The sequence below is a fragment of the Nanorana parkeri genome, unplaced genomic scaffold (assembly GCF_000935625.1).
Source record: "Nanorana parkeri isolate BGI_ZX_2015 unplaced genomic scaffold, ASM93562v1 scaffold418, whole genome shotgun sequence".
NCBI lineage: Eukaryota > Metazoa > Chordata > Amphibia > Anura > Dicroglossidae > Nanorana > Nanorana parkeri.
Window position 1 is genome coordinate 350,516 of NW_017306686.1, and position 14,230 is coordinate 364,745.

The 14,230-nt window shown below is 52.0% G+C and overlaps 1 protein-coding gene across 2 annotated transcripts in view; it reads right to left on the reverse strand.

The window, feature by feature from the left end:
• The window catches only part of ZZZ3 (zinc finger ZZ-type containing 3), a 34,247-nt gene extending 21,233 nt beyond the window's left edge, over positions 1 to 13,014 (reverse strand). The window contains exons 1-2 of one of the 2 annotated variants that reach the window (XM_018559880.1): positions 12,928 to 13,014; positions 3,927 to 5,452 (exon numbers count right to left, since the gene is read on the reverse strand). In XM_018559880.1, the coding sequence (XP_018415382.1) occupies positions 3,927 to 5,401 (1,475 nt within the window). In that variant the 5' untranslated portion in view covers positions 5,402 to 5,452; positions 12,928 to 13,014. Of the gene's footprint in view, positions 1 to 3,926; positions 5,453 to 9,848; positions 9,966 to 12,927 lie in introns of those variants that run through there. The other variant, XM_018559881.1, reaches the window with a different exon arrangement.
• Positions 13,015 to 14,230: the final 1,216 nt, after the last annotated feature.

A 14,230-nucleotide genomic window follows, 5' to 3' on the forward strand; every position in this document is an offset into this window, starting at 1 on the left:
CACTGCGCGGGCCCGCGCGATCGGAACTGCTCCCCGCCCGAACGGCTTCCTGCACTATTTTTGCCGCGCTGATCAGTGCGGTTTCCATTCAGGTTTGTTTGTTCAGTGCTGAAACGCAATTAAAAACTCCCAAAACCTCCCTTTTGAGATCAGCGCTGTAAGCGGCAATGGAGTGGAAATTTCTAGAGCAGAGCATGGGGCACACTTCATTAGATATAGGCCATGTCCCTGGTGCTGAAAACCTCAAAACATTTAAGCGTATCTAAACCCCCATAAACGATTATATGACAACTCATCAGTCCCTAGATTTGGTGGCTGCATTTGTTCTCTTTTTTTTTTCAGGCTTTCTCCCCCTTTATTTTCACCTGGTAATCCTGCAGATAGCGCACTTCCTGTCCCGTCATTTCTACGCTTTTTTACAACACAATTTATGGTGGCAGCCATGGCTGGAACACAGGCTGGACTTCAAACACGTCTGCCTTTATTTCCATTACATGGTGGATTGATGGTTTCTTTTAAGCTCACAGGAAGTGACACGGACTCTGGATTTCTAGCAGAATTAACAGGGATTTTCTGTACCTGCCGAAGATGTTCGGAAAAACGAAAACTAGGGATGCACCAAAACATCTCGGCCGAAAATGGTATTATGGGCAAAATGCCGAAGTACCAATACAGCCAAAAATGTGGTGCATCCCCAGCTTCTCTCCTCCCTGCTGGGCACTGGTCTGTGTCCCCTCCGACCCACGCTGCTCTCCCCTCTCTTTGTCGGCAGAGGCAGTGGGGTCCAGAGGGGAAACAGAGCCAATCCAGCTGTCAGGGCCAACAAGCAGGAGAGAAGCTGTCAGGAGGCCAAGCGGGAGGAGAGATGGGGTCTATGACAGAACGGAGAGCGGAGTACAAACACTCAGCGATCATTACCGATTGCTCAGTGTTTGTACCTAACTGAGGACATAGTAAGCTTACTGTGTCTCCAGTTATGAATGAACAGGAAGTGCTCCACATCACTTCCTGTTTACTGTTTATTCCTGATTGTGGACATATTAACTCCTCAGTTCATGAATATGGACAGGAGCACTCCGTATAGAGGCTTCCTATTCATTTATAACAGGGGCTGCAGAAAAAGAGTCTGAGGGCTCTCAGGAGGACTCTGCGCTCTCTGGAGGACCTGGCGTCTTCAATTTCTTTTTCTATTTCACAAGGGCTATATCAGGGGTCTGTTTCGACCGCTGATATTACCCCTGAGCCCCCAACAGTTAAGTAAAAATAATAATAAAAATAAAATAGTTAACATTTTTATAAAAGGTTGTAAAAATAAGTTATTTTCCGTTTGTAATTTTGTTTTCATTTTGGTGCATCCCTAAAGAAAAGCAATGCAATGACCATATCTAAGGACATCGAACCTGTACAATATATGACATTTGTGTTCTTGGGTTCAGATACGCTTTCCGCAGCCTTATTCTGCAAGTGGCAGCGCGGACGGCGTAGGCACAATAGTCACCAATTCCATTCCGCGGATGTTCTGCTCGTTTCTCGGCTGCTAATCACACCCATAATAGACACTGCGGCACAAAAAAGACGTGAGCTATAGACGTCGTGAGGGCTGCAGCTAGATTAACAGCAAACTCTTCTAAGGATAACAAAGGGATCACCTGTCAGCTCTGAGGCATCTGTACATCTTTAAAGAAGTTCAAAGTTTCCAGAGCTTTGCTGAAAAATCAATGAGCTCTGCCTGCGATCAATATATATTCACAGGGAAAGCTTTGTGCCAAGCCAGGGTGAATTTACTGCAACTCCTCCAGGCTGAGAGGATTCCTCCTGACCCATATGATTCACTACAAAAGCTCCTTCTACTGCCCCCCCGACGGGGTGTAGATTTAGAGAGGACTTTTTAGTAAAGCTGCTCTCAGATGTTTTCTCTTTTTTTAAACTGAAGCAAGCACCCTAGTTTGTTCTGTGAGGTGTCCTGGGGTCTTTTCTGCCCGATATTTATCAGGAATCGCTGTGCTTGAGGGAGCATTTCCTGTTGAGGAGACCGGCCCCCAGCTGGATATCAGTGCACTCAGTGACTGGTCACAATAACGCCCCACTAAACGCCTAGCTGGGTGCCGTGCAGACACCTACTGACCGCACTGCTGGAAGCCAGGCGATGACATCATCCAGTCTTCAAACGTTTTTGTCGGAAGCAGGCAAATTAAAAATATAAAAATGGGTGCTCTAGAAAGGTGGGGGGCTAAGAAGTAGAAATAGCCAGAGATCCAGGAATCCATTATACACAGGTCAACATTAATAAATTACTAAAAAAAATACCTCTTTCTGAAAAAAAATAAACTGAATGTTATTTATAGCTTAGACAGCCTACATGGTCTCCGGGTACATGGGGCACAATGGCGGTTTCATATCATTAGATAAGGCACAGTCTGTTTTCCTTTTCATAGACTAGTGCTGTCAAGGGCCACATTTATATCCACAAGTTGAGTAGAGGACAGCATCTTAATCATCTGTTTTTTTCTTTTTCCCAATTAGCACTTAGTGGCTTGCAAAGTTGGTAGGAGGGATCTGTGGTGACTGGGAGCGAGTCAAAGCAATGTTTCATAACTACCCCCCCGCAGACTGTGGCCATCCCTGAAGCCTTCCGCCGCTGCAGCTTCCCTGCCCTGGCTCCCTGATCCCCTTGCAGCCTCCCTTCCCAGGCTCCTCGACACCCCTGCAACCTCCCTCACCAAACTTTCTGATCCCGTTACAATGTCACTCACCAGGTTTCATTGTTCCCCCTGCAGCCTCCCTCTCCAGGCTTCATGACCCCACTGTAGCCTCCCTCTCCAACTTCCTGACCCCCCTGCAGCCTCCCTCCTCCAACTTCCTGACCGCCCTACAGCCTCCCTACTCCAAATCCCTGACCCCCCCTGAAGCCTCTCTCCTCCAACTTCCTGACACCCTGCAGCCTTCATCCTCCAGTTCCCTGATCCCCCTGCAGCCTTCCTCCACTGGCTCCCTGACCTCCCTTCTCCAGCTGTCTGTGTGCTGAGAAAGGATGGCGGGCACTTTATGATGTTCCTGCTGCAGCCATCTCCTCCTGAGCCTACTCTTCCGCTCCTGACCACATTGCTGTAACAGTTGCTGTTCTGAAGAGCAGGCTCAGGAGGAGATGGCTGCAACAGGACTGTCATCCCCTTGGCTGGCCTAAATCTAAACCCTCCTTGGTACAACTGGTGCACGATAAGTTCAGCAAGGAACAACTTGGAAGCAGAGCCTGCTTATGAAATGAGCAAATATGACGGTCCCTATGCTGCACACATACAGTGAACACTTTATACAGTAATAAGGTTTGAAAAACATGAACACTCATAAGATTATTCCCAATAAAGTGGATGGAAACCCTAACTGGATGACTTTCACTGTTAGGAAGCACTGTGCATCATAAACAACAGTCATTATTCTTTCATACAACACTTTTTCCCCATCCTGCTGATATCCTCCAGCCCCTTTCAGCCACTTCCTGCCTGAATCTACTTGCTTCTGCTTCGGCTGCATTATCACATAAGCCAGAAGGTGATCCCAGGTTTAATCTGAACTCTTGGCAACGTTAGACAACTATGGGTCGGTATGGAAAGGTACCAAGTGTCACACTGCACAGTGTCCAGACTCGCAAGGGAATTAAAGGCAAGCCGTAAACTTCTGCGACGGGAGCAGGGCAGCGTGTTCACATTCTGATGAACTATTACCTAGAATCTGTCTGGGCGCCTGTATATTTGTCAAAAATGATGTGACCTTTAGAAAACATAATCTGCCAAGTGTCTGGATCGGTTGCAGAGCTCGGCTGTTAAGTGACATCTACATTTGTAAACATGCAACGAACCTTTGGCTCAAAAGAGACAATGAACACAGAAGTGAATAGCAGAAATCAAGGTTACCATGGTTACACATACTCTTTGTTGTGTTTCAAAGCCACGTGATCGGACTCAAAGAAGTACACGTCGGGCTCGTCCTCTTCCTCCTCTGCAGGTTGCACGCTGCCGCTCTCTTTGGCGGGAAGCGCCGCGTACCCCGTGCTGGAGGAGGCGCGGGCAGCCGGCTTATCCTGCGAACACTTTGCAGAGGGACACGTCTGCTTTTTGTCGCTCGGAGCCGCCTCGTCGGCGGTGGCGACGGATCCGTTAACGGCAGAGGAAAGTCTACTGCTACCCTCGTTGGAACTCTCCTCGGCCTGTCCGTTCTCCCCGCACGGAGAGGCATTTTTGGATGAGCTGTCTTTGACAGATACGACCTTCCTCGGGGAAGTTCTTAAGGTATATCTATGTTCTTGGGTGTCGGAGGAGCACAGCTCGAGCGAGGAGCCCTTCGCCACCTCGGACATGGGAAAATCCTCGCCGCATACAGGCTTGTCCTGATTGGGGTTGGGTACGCTGTTTGAGGAGTGAGCAGCTTGTTCCTTGGAAACGCCATCGCCTACAACGTCGAGTTCCTCCTCAGAATCCCGTATCATCAGCAGGGCATCGGCGCAGGAAACGCCTGCCGATTCATTGGTCTGATTGACGTGATCGATAGGTAGGCAGTTGTTTAATTCATGGTCCTGTTTGCCTGCCTGTTCCTCGGAGTGCGTGCAAGGCACATTATGGTCTGAAAGACTGTCCGTCTCGCTGTTAGCGGGTGTGCAGCGGGGAGTCAGCGAACTCCCGTTCTCCGATAAGTTCAGCTCCTTCGGGGAGGTGACCGTACTAGCATTATTCTGTTTGACACTCCCGTCTGAAGGACAGTTATTACAGTTTACAGCAGCAGTCTCGTTGTTGTCAATACCGTTAACAATCTGATGGTTAAACACGTCCCCATCAGGTAAGGATTTCTTTACAATCTCCTCGGAATCCGGGTCCGTTTTGATCTCCCTTTGGTTACTATCATCCAGTAAAATATATCGATTAGCTTGTTTAGAACGGGCTGTGTCTGTTTCATGGTCAGACTCAGAGTTCCTCCTTCCCGAGGGCTCCTTGTGAAATGACCCGGGCACTTCTTCCTCCGGACTGCTGGGTTCCTCAGAACGAAGGTAACGCTTAATTTTCTTCAACACAGGCGACAAAGCTCCCGACGATTTCTTGTCGCTGTTTTCCACAATGTCTTTGTCGCAACCGTCTTTTTCCGAAATGGACAGACCTCTCTTCCTTGGGCTTACCCAAGGCTCCCGGGGGCCTGGCTGTTTGACTTCGCCGCCCTTGCCGAGGCTTCCCTTTTGGATCTGGGCAGGCTCCGGCCTTTTCTTAGGGAACCTAGATCTCAAGAGCGCCGGGGGAATGACCTCGTCCGGGTGAGCGATGCTGCGGTTTCTCAGGGTGCGGCCACAGAAGTTCTCATCTAATCCGTTTAATCCTACGGTAGATCTTGTGACGCGCGTCGAACGGGAAGCAGCCATACTATGGATCACCCAAATCGTGAGATCGACATGATCCTCTCATTGGGAACCCTGAAAAAACAACGGAGACGTTATCAGCCAATGCGAGACATACAGTAATTTGTGCTGTAATATTTAGCAAGTCAATTTCTACAGGCAAACCTGCGTTTATAGCCCAGGGGAAGCACTGGCCTCCCAAAATACAAACGGAGTGGAGTGCAGCCCCCTCCATATATGAAGGCAGCAGAGACCTGAAGCTTCACTCTATAATGTGCAACATTGTCAGCTCAATTTCTTGTATTTTAGATCTCACCTCAAATATGGGCGGGAGGAGGTAGCAACTGTAGTAGGGATGCACCAATACCGGTATTTCGGTATCGAGTACCGATATTTTTTTTCCGGTACTCGCGATACCGAATACCGGAAGTCCCACTCAGGAAGCCAGGCGGTGTGTAATGACTCGCCACCAGGCTTCCTGATTAGCCGGGAAGAAGTCGCCATGCTTCTAGTCACCAGCTGACGAGAAAGCATGGAGCTGGCTTTCTGGCCAATAAGGAAGCCGGGTGCCGTGTAATGAAGCGGCGCCTGGCTTCCTGATTGGCCGGGAAGCTGGCTCCATGCTCCCTCATCATGAGGTGACAAGGGAGCATGGGGACGGCTTCCCGTATAATCAGGAAGCCAGGTGGCGAGTCATTACACAAGTGAGGAGAGAGCATGGAGCCGCCTTCCTGGCCAATCAGGAAGCCGTGCAGCGTGTAATGACGCGCTGCCCGGCTTCCTGAAACTGGATGTATCGGGCTAGGCATCAGAGCATTTGGACGAGTACAAGTACTCAACCAAATACTCGGCATCGGCACCGATACTAGTATTGGTACATCCCAAATCTGTAGGATAGCATCAATTTCAGAAAAGCTCCACAATTCATTCCTGCCACTCTCAGCAATTTTACTAGATATGCCTAGAGTACAGTCTGGACCATCTATTTACTGCCCGGCCTGCCCCATTAACATACACCAGTGACCTTTTGGTCTTATAAAAAGTCACATGTGCACCAAGCATGGGCATTAAAAAAAACCCCACCATCTTGAACAGATTAACCGGCCCATGGTTGGCCTGATGCATGTATAAGATGCCAGGCCTGCCGCTGTGGGCACATTTTGCTTTGCCCCAAAGCAGACAGGACTGGGCATCACATCTGCAGAAGAGGCGAGTTAAAAACTTGATGAAAGGAACAGATGGGAAAACTGCATTTTTGCAGACATACGGTACTCTACAAGCAAAGCTCCTTGTGTGTCCAGTTATCCGAGCAACTATGCAGCACATTAATGTCACATTCCTGCCTGTATTTAGCTATTTCAACATCTATCATTTTCTAAGCTATAGAAGACCTCCCAAGAGAAAGGACCCACAAAGGACTGGGAATGGCTAAGTTAATTGGTGTGCTTTTCATGTATGTGCTGTTCCATATTGGTATCCATGGCTGGAATTTACAGATTCCTCATCCGAGGCCCTAAGGACTGGTGCCTAATGATGTCTTCATCCATTGCCCAAATGATTTGGAGTGATGCCCCTTTTAGCTATTTAACATAATCCTGGCATTTGAAACCAGCTAGAGAAGCAATGGACGAAGAGGAGGTCGCAGTATTTGACAGGTCAGAGGTTACAATGTTTTGGGTAATTTTATGAGAGCATTGCACTAGGAGATTGTTTGTGCCGAGCCATCTGGCAATACAGCCTTTCAGTGCTGAAGTGCTCAGCCGTGCCCGGGAACATGTGGCGAGTATTTCCTTTTGTCGCCGGTATGATCAAGGCCCTAAAAGGTATCAATACCAAAACCTTTTTGCATATTGCAGAAGTGTTGACTTTCCTCTCAGGATTACTGCTGCCTGTGCTCCTGCTGGGAAGGCTTACCATCAATATTTGTCCAGGTGACTAGGGATGCACCGATACTAGTATTGGTGCCGATACCAAGTATTTGGGCAAGTACTCATCCAAATGCTCCAATACCTACCTCCGATATCGGAAATTCCGGTCAGAGGGAGATGTCAGTGCTGAGGGAGCATGGAGCTGGCTTCCTTTCCAATCAGGAAGCCAGGAGGTGGGTTATGACTGGCTAGGAAGCCGGCTTCACTAGTTGCTAGGCAGCCTGGCTTCCTAACCAATCAGGAAGCCAGGCGGCATGTAATGATCCTCCTCCCTGATTTGTCAGGAAGCAAGGCTGCCTACGAAGAAGTGAAGCCGGCTTCCTAGTCAATCAGGAAGCCGGGAGGCGGGTCATGACGTGCCGTCCACCTTCCCGATTGGCTAGGAAGCCAGCTGCACTTGTTGGTAGCCAACCTAGCTTCCGAATCAATCAGGAAGTCGGGCGGCACCTCATGACCTGCCTCGCGGCTTCTTGACGCCTAACCATGTCCTATTCTTACAGAAATGTTTTGTCTTTAGATGTAGTTTGAAAGAAAAAACGCTTTCAGAGTCCATGTTTTGGCAACCCAAAGCATAGAACATGACCCGCCATACCTCAAACATCCACAGAACCGACTGGTCCTCCAGCAACAGCTGAAAGTTGTGGCAGTGTTCTAGGGGTGATAATCAGTACACAAAGTTCTGAGTTTACAGCGGGCCGCGTCCTGGACATGCCGGTGTATTTACAGAAAATGTCTCATTACAAACAAAGGAGATCGCTTTCATACCCTGCGTACCACACGTCCAACCCAACCCACCCGATAGAAGTAAACCCAAATACACAGTGTGTGCCAGCAGAGATTTAGTGGCAGTGAGAACAACAACAATATGCCAACACCTCGCACACCCATACATCACCCCCAACACCCGCACATCACCCCATATACAACACATCGCACACCCATACATCACCGCCAACACCCCGCACATCACCCCATATACAACACCTCGCACACCCATACATCACCATGTTCCCAATACCCCCAACATCCCGCACATCACCCCATATACAACACCTCGCACACCCATACATCACCCCGTTCCCAATACCCCCAACACCCCGCACATCACCCCATATACAACACCTCGCACACCCATTCATCACCCCATTCCCAATATCCCCAACACCTCGCACATCACCCCATATACAACACCTCGCACACCCATACAGCACCCCATTCCCAATATCCCCAACACCCCGCACATCACCCCATATACAACACCTCGCACACCCATACAGCACCCCATTCCCAATATCCCCAACACCCCGCACATCACCCCATATACAACACCTCGCACACCCATACATCACCCCATTCCCAATATCCCCAACACCCCGCACATCACCCAATATACAACACCTTGCACACCCATTCAGCACCCCATTCCCAATATCCCCAACACCCTGCACATCACCCCATATACAACACCTCGCACACCCATACAGCACCACATTCCCAATATCCCCAACACCCCGCACATCACCCAATATACAACACCTTGCACACCCATTCAGCACCCCATTCCCAATATCCCCAACACCCCGCACATCACCCAATATACAACACCTTGCACACCCACATACTACCTCATTCATTCCCTGTATCCCCAACACCTCACCCCAGATTCAGTACAGCCAACACCTCGTACACCCATACATCACCACATACCCAGTGCACCCAACACCACACACACCAACACAATCCCTAAAAACCTTAGTATTCCTCAACACCTCCTGCACCAACACATTGATCTATTTCAAGTATCCCCAACACCTCACACATATCCCCATACTCAGTATACCCAACACCTTGTACACCCAAACACATCCCCATATTCAGTATACCCAACACATCCCCATACCCAACACATCCCCATACCCAACACATCCCCATACCCAGTATACCCAACACATCCCCATACCCAACACATCCCCATACCCAGTATACACAACACATCCCCATACCCAGTATACCCAAACACATCCCCAGTATACCCAAACACATCCCCATACCCAGTATACCCAAACACATCCCCATACCCAGTATACCCAACACATCCCCCATACCCAGTATACCCAACACATCCCCATACCCAGTATACCCAACACATCCCCAGTATACCCAAACACATCCCCATACCCAGTATACCCAAACACATACCACCCATAGGCCCTCCCCTAACCGTAGACACTCCCCCAATGGGTATATACCGTTCCCACCATGAAGCCCAAACACAGAACTCCTCCCTTACTGGTAACGACAGTCTCCTCCGTCTCCAGGCTCAAGACCCAACTTTTCAGCAACACCACACACACCCTCATGTGGAGGCCAACAAGTCCCTCCCACAGCCTGCAGAAACCACGCCCCCAGCTCCTGCTTCCACACACCCGTCAGGTCGCGTCCCTCGCATGACCCGTCAGGCAGCGCACACACTCCCCCCGCCCACAGTGCGCAACCACCGCGCCCCTCCCTCCTCCTGCTCATCATCCCGGTCCCGCTCTCACCTCGCCTCACTCCCCGGACATGTCTCCCTGCACATTCCCGCGAGATGTACGCGCCCTCGCGAGAGCTGGCGGCGGCGGCGCGCGCACCTAGCAACAACAAGCCCATCAACGAGTAGGGGGCGTGTCTCTCCGACCCGCCCTTCGGACGGAGAACCACACACGCCAGACCTGCTGCCTTCCTCTCTAGGCGAACCACTCCCCCTCGCGGGGCGGGGCTTCACCTGCTCGAGCCTCCAACACGTGAGCGGGCGGGAGAATATCAACAATGCCGACAGAGCCGCAGAACACACAGAGAGCGAAGCAGTGTGCAATACAGAGAGAGAGTGTGCAATACAGAGAGAGAGTGTGCAATACAGAGAGAGAGTGTGCAATACAGAGAGAGAGTGTGCAATACAGTGTGCAATACAGAGAGCGAGTGTGCAATACAGAGAGAGAGCGCAATACAGTGTGCAATATAGAGAGCGAGTGTGCAATACAGAGAGCGCAATACAGTGTGCAATACAGAGAGAGAGCACTACAGTGTGCAATACACAGGGAGAGAGCACTACAGTGTGCAATACACAGGGAGAGATTTGCAGTGTGCAATACACAGGGAGAGGGAGGTGCACACCGCCACTGTATAGGGCGGCCACACTGGAGGTGCACACCGCCACTGTATAGGGCGGCCACACTGGAGGTGCACACCGCCACTGTATAGGGCAGCCACACTGGAGGTGCACACCGCCACTGTATAGGACAGTCACACTGGAGGTGCACACCGCCACTACTTAGTGCTGCCACATTGTAGGTGTACACTGCCACTGTATTGGGAAGCAACACTGGAGGTGCACACCGCCACTGTATAGGACAGCCACACTGGAGGTGCACATCGCCACTGTATAGGACGGCCACACTGGAGGTGCACACCGCCACTGTATAAGACACTGGAGAGAGCACTACAGTGTGCAATACAGAGAGGGAGCACTACAGTGTGCAATACACAGGGAGAGGGAGGTTCACATCGCCACTGTATAGGACGGCCACACTGGAGGTGCACATCGCCACTGTATAGGACGGCCACACTGGAGGTGCACATCGCCACTGTATAGGACGGCCACACTGGAGGTGCACATCGCCACTGTATAGGACGGCCACACTGGAGGTGCACATCGCCACTGTATAGGACGGCCACACTGGAGGTGCACATCGCCACTGTATAGGACGGCCACACTGGAGGTGCACATCGCCACTGTATAGGACGGCCACACTGGAGGTGCACATCGCCACTGTATAGGACGGCCACACTGGAGGTGCACATCGCCACTGTATAGGACGGCCACACTGGAGGTGCACATCGCCACTGTATAGGACGGCCACACTGGAGGTGCACATCGCCACTGTATAGGACGGCCACACTGGAGGTGCACATCGCCACTGTATAGGACGGCCACACTGGAGGTGCACATCGCCACTGTATAGGACGGCCACACTGGAGGTGCACATCGCCACTGTATAGGACGGCCACACTGGAGGTGCACATCGCCACTGTATAGGACGGCCACACTGGAGGTGCACATCGCCACTGTATAGGACGGCCACACTGGAGGTGCACATCGCCACTGTATAGGACGGCCACACTGGAGGTGCACATCGCCACTGTATAGGACGGCCACACTGGAGGTGCACATCGCCACTGTATAGGACGGCCACACTGGAGGTGCACATCGCCACTGTATAGGACGGCCACACTGGAGGTGCACATCGCCACTGTATAGGACGGCCACACTGGAGGTGCACATCGCCACTGTATAGGACGGCCACACTGGAGGTGCACATCGCCACTGTATAGGACGGCCACACTGGAGGTGCACATCGCCACTGTATAGGACGGCCACACTGGAGGTGCACATCGCCACTGTATAGGACGGCCACACTGGAGGTGCACATCGCCACTGTATAGGACGGCCACACTGGAGGTGCACATCGCCACTGTATAGGACGGCCACACTGGAGGTGCACATCGCCACTGTATAGGACGGCCACACTGGAGGTGCACATCGCCACTGTATAGGACGGCCACACTGGAGGTGCACATCGCCACTGTATAGGACGGCCACACTGGAGGTGCACATCGCCACTGTATAGGACGGCCACACTGGAGGTGCACATCGCCACTGTATAGGACGGCCACACTGGAGGTGCACATCGCCACTGTATAGGACGGCCACACTGGAGGTGCACATCGCCACTGTATAGGACGGCCACACTGGAGGTGCACATCGCCACTGTATAGGACGGCCACACTGGAGGTGCACATCGCCACTGTATAGGACGGCCACACTGGAGGTGCACATCGCCACTGTATAGGACGGCCACACTGGAGGTGCACATCGCCACTGTATAGGACGGCCACACTGGAGGTGCACATCGCCACTGTATAGGACGGCCACACTGGAGGTGCACATCGCCACTGTATAGGACGGCCACACTGGAGGTGCACATCGCCACTGTATAGGACGGCCACACTGGAGGTGCACATCGCCACTGTATAGGACGGCCACACTGGAGGTGCACATCGCCACTGTATAGGACGGCCACACTGGAGGTGCACATCGCCACTGTATAGGACGGCCACACTGGAGGTGCACATCGCCACTGTATAGGACGGCCACACTGGAGGTGCACATCGCCACTGTATAGGACGGCCACACTGGAGGTGCACATCGCCACTGTATAGGACGGCCACACTGGAGGTGCACACCGCCACTGTATAGGACAGCCACACTGGAGGTGCACACCGCCACTACTTAGTGCTGCCACATTGTAGGTGTACACTGCCACTGTATTGGGAAGCAACACTGGAGGTGCACACCACCACCGGGGCAGTCAAACTCGAGGTAAACACTGCTACTGCGCAAGACAGCCACACTGGAGGTGTACACCGCCACTGCATAGGGGAGCAACACTGCAGGTGTACACCGCCACTGCATGGGGCAGCCATACTAAAGGTGCACATCATCACTGCACAGCATGGCACAGTACGGTCGGTGTTGTGGGGAGCGGTGAGGACAGGAAGTGCATGTTCCCCCGGGAATCTCACCTCTCTGGCAGCCGCTATCCGCCAGATCCTCCTTGGGGAGTCAGGCCGCTGCACACTGGCCGGAAGCCCCCTCCACGCTGACAGCACTTCCGGCTGCAGGAGTGCGACACCTAGCGGAGCCCGGGGAAAATGCGGCCTGGCGAGGGGGAGCCGGCGAGCCGCTTCTAGTGGAGAGAGGCGGCACCTCCCGAAACGAGGGACGCTGGGACTCGCTGGCCGTGTCCCCAATATCACACTGTGCACCCCTAATATTATACCGTGCACTCACCCCGACATACTGTGCACCCCAATATATTGTGCACTCCCCAACATCATACTGTGCACCCCCCCAATATTACAATGTGCACCCCCAGCTGTGTTCCTGACATCACACTGTGCACCCCCAATTTTATACTGTGCACCATGACCTGTGACTGCATCCCCAATATTATAACATGCACTCCCTGACATCACACTGAGCACCCCAACTGTGTCCCCAACTGATATCACACTGTGCCCACCTGACATCACATTGTGCACCCCAACTGTGTACCCCTGACATCACACTGTGCACCCCAGCTGTGTCCCCCTGACATCACATTGTGTACCCCAACTGTGTACCCCTGACATCACACTGCACCCCAGCTGTGTTCCCCTGACATCACATTGTGTACCCCTGACATCACACTGTACACCCCAGCTGTGTACCCCTGACATCACACTGTACACCCCAGCTGTGTCCCCTTGACATCACACTGTGCACCCCAACTGTGTACCACCAACATCAAACTGTGCACCCCAGCTGTGTCCCCCTGACATCACACTGCACTCCAGCTGTGTCCCCCTGATATCACACTGCACTCCAGCTGTGTCCCCCTGATATCACACTGCACCCCAACTGTGTACCCCTGACATCACACTGCACTCCAGCTGTGTCCCACTGATATCACATTGTGCACCCCAACTGTGTACCCCTGACATCACACTGCACTCCAGCTGTGTCCCACTGATATCACATTGTGCACCCCAACTGTGTACCCCTGACATCACACTGTGCACCCCAGCTGTGTCCCCCTGATATCACACTGTGCACCCCAACTGTGTAGCCCTGAAATCACACTGTGCACCCCGGTTGTGTCCCCAATATCACATTGTGCACCCCAGCTGTGTCCCCCTGACATCACACTGTGCACCCCGGCTGTGTCCCCGACATCACAAAATGGGTGAACATTTTTTGGGGTGTTGCTGTGAAAAATGAATGTGCTGCATTAGGCTGGGTTCACACACAGGCGGCACCGTTTTTGCGTTTTGTACGCGCATTAGC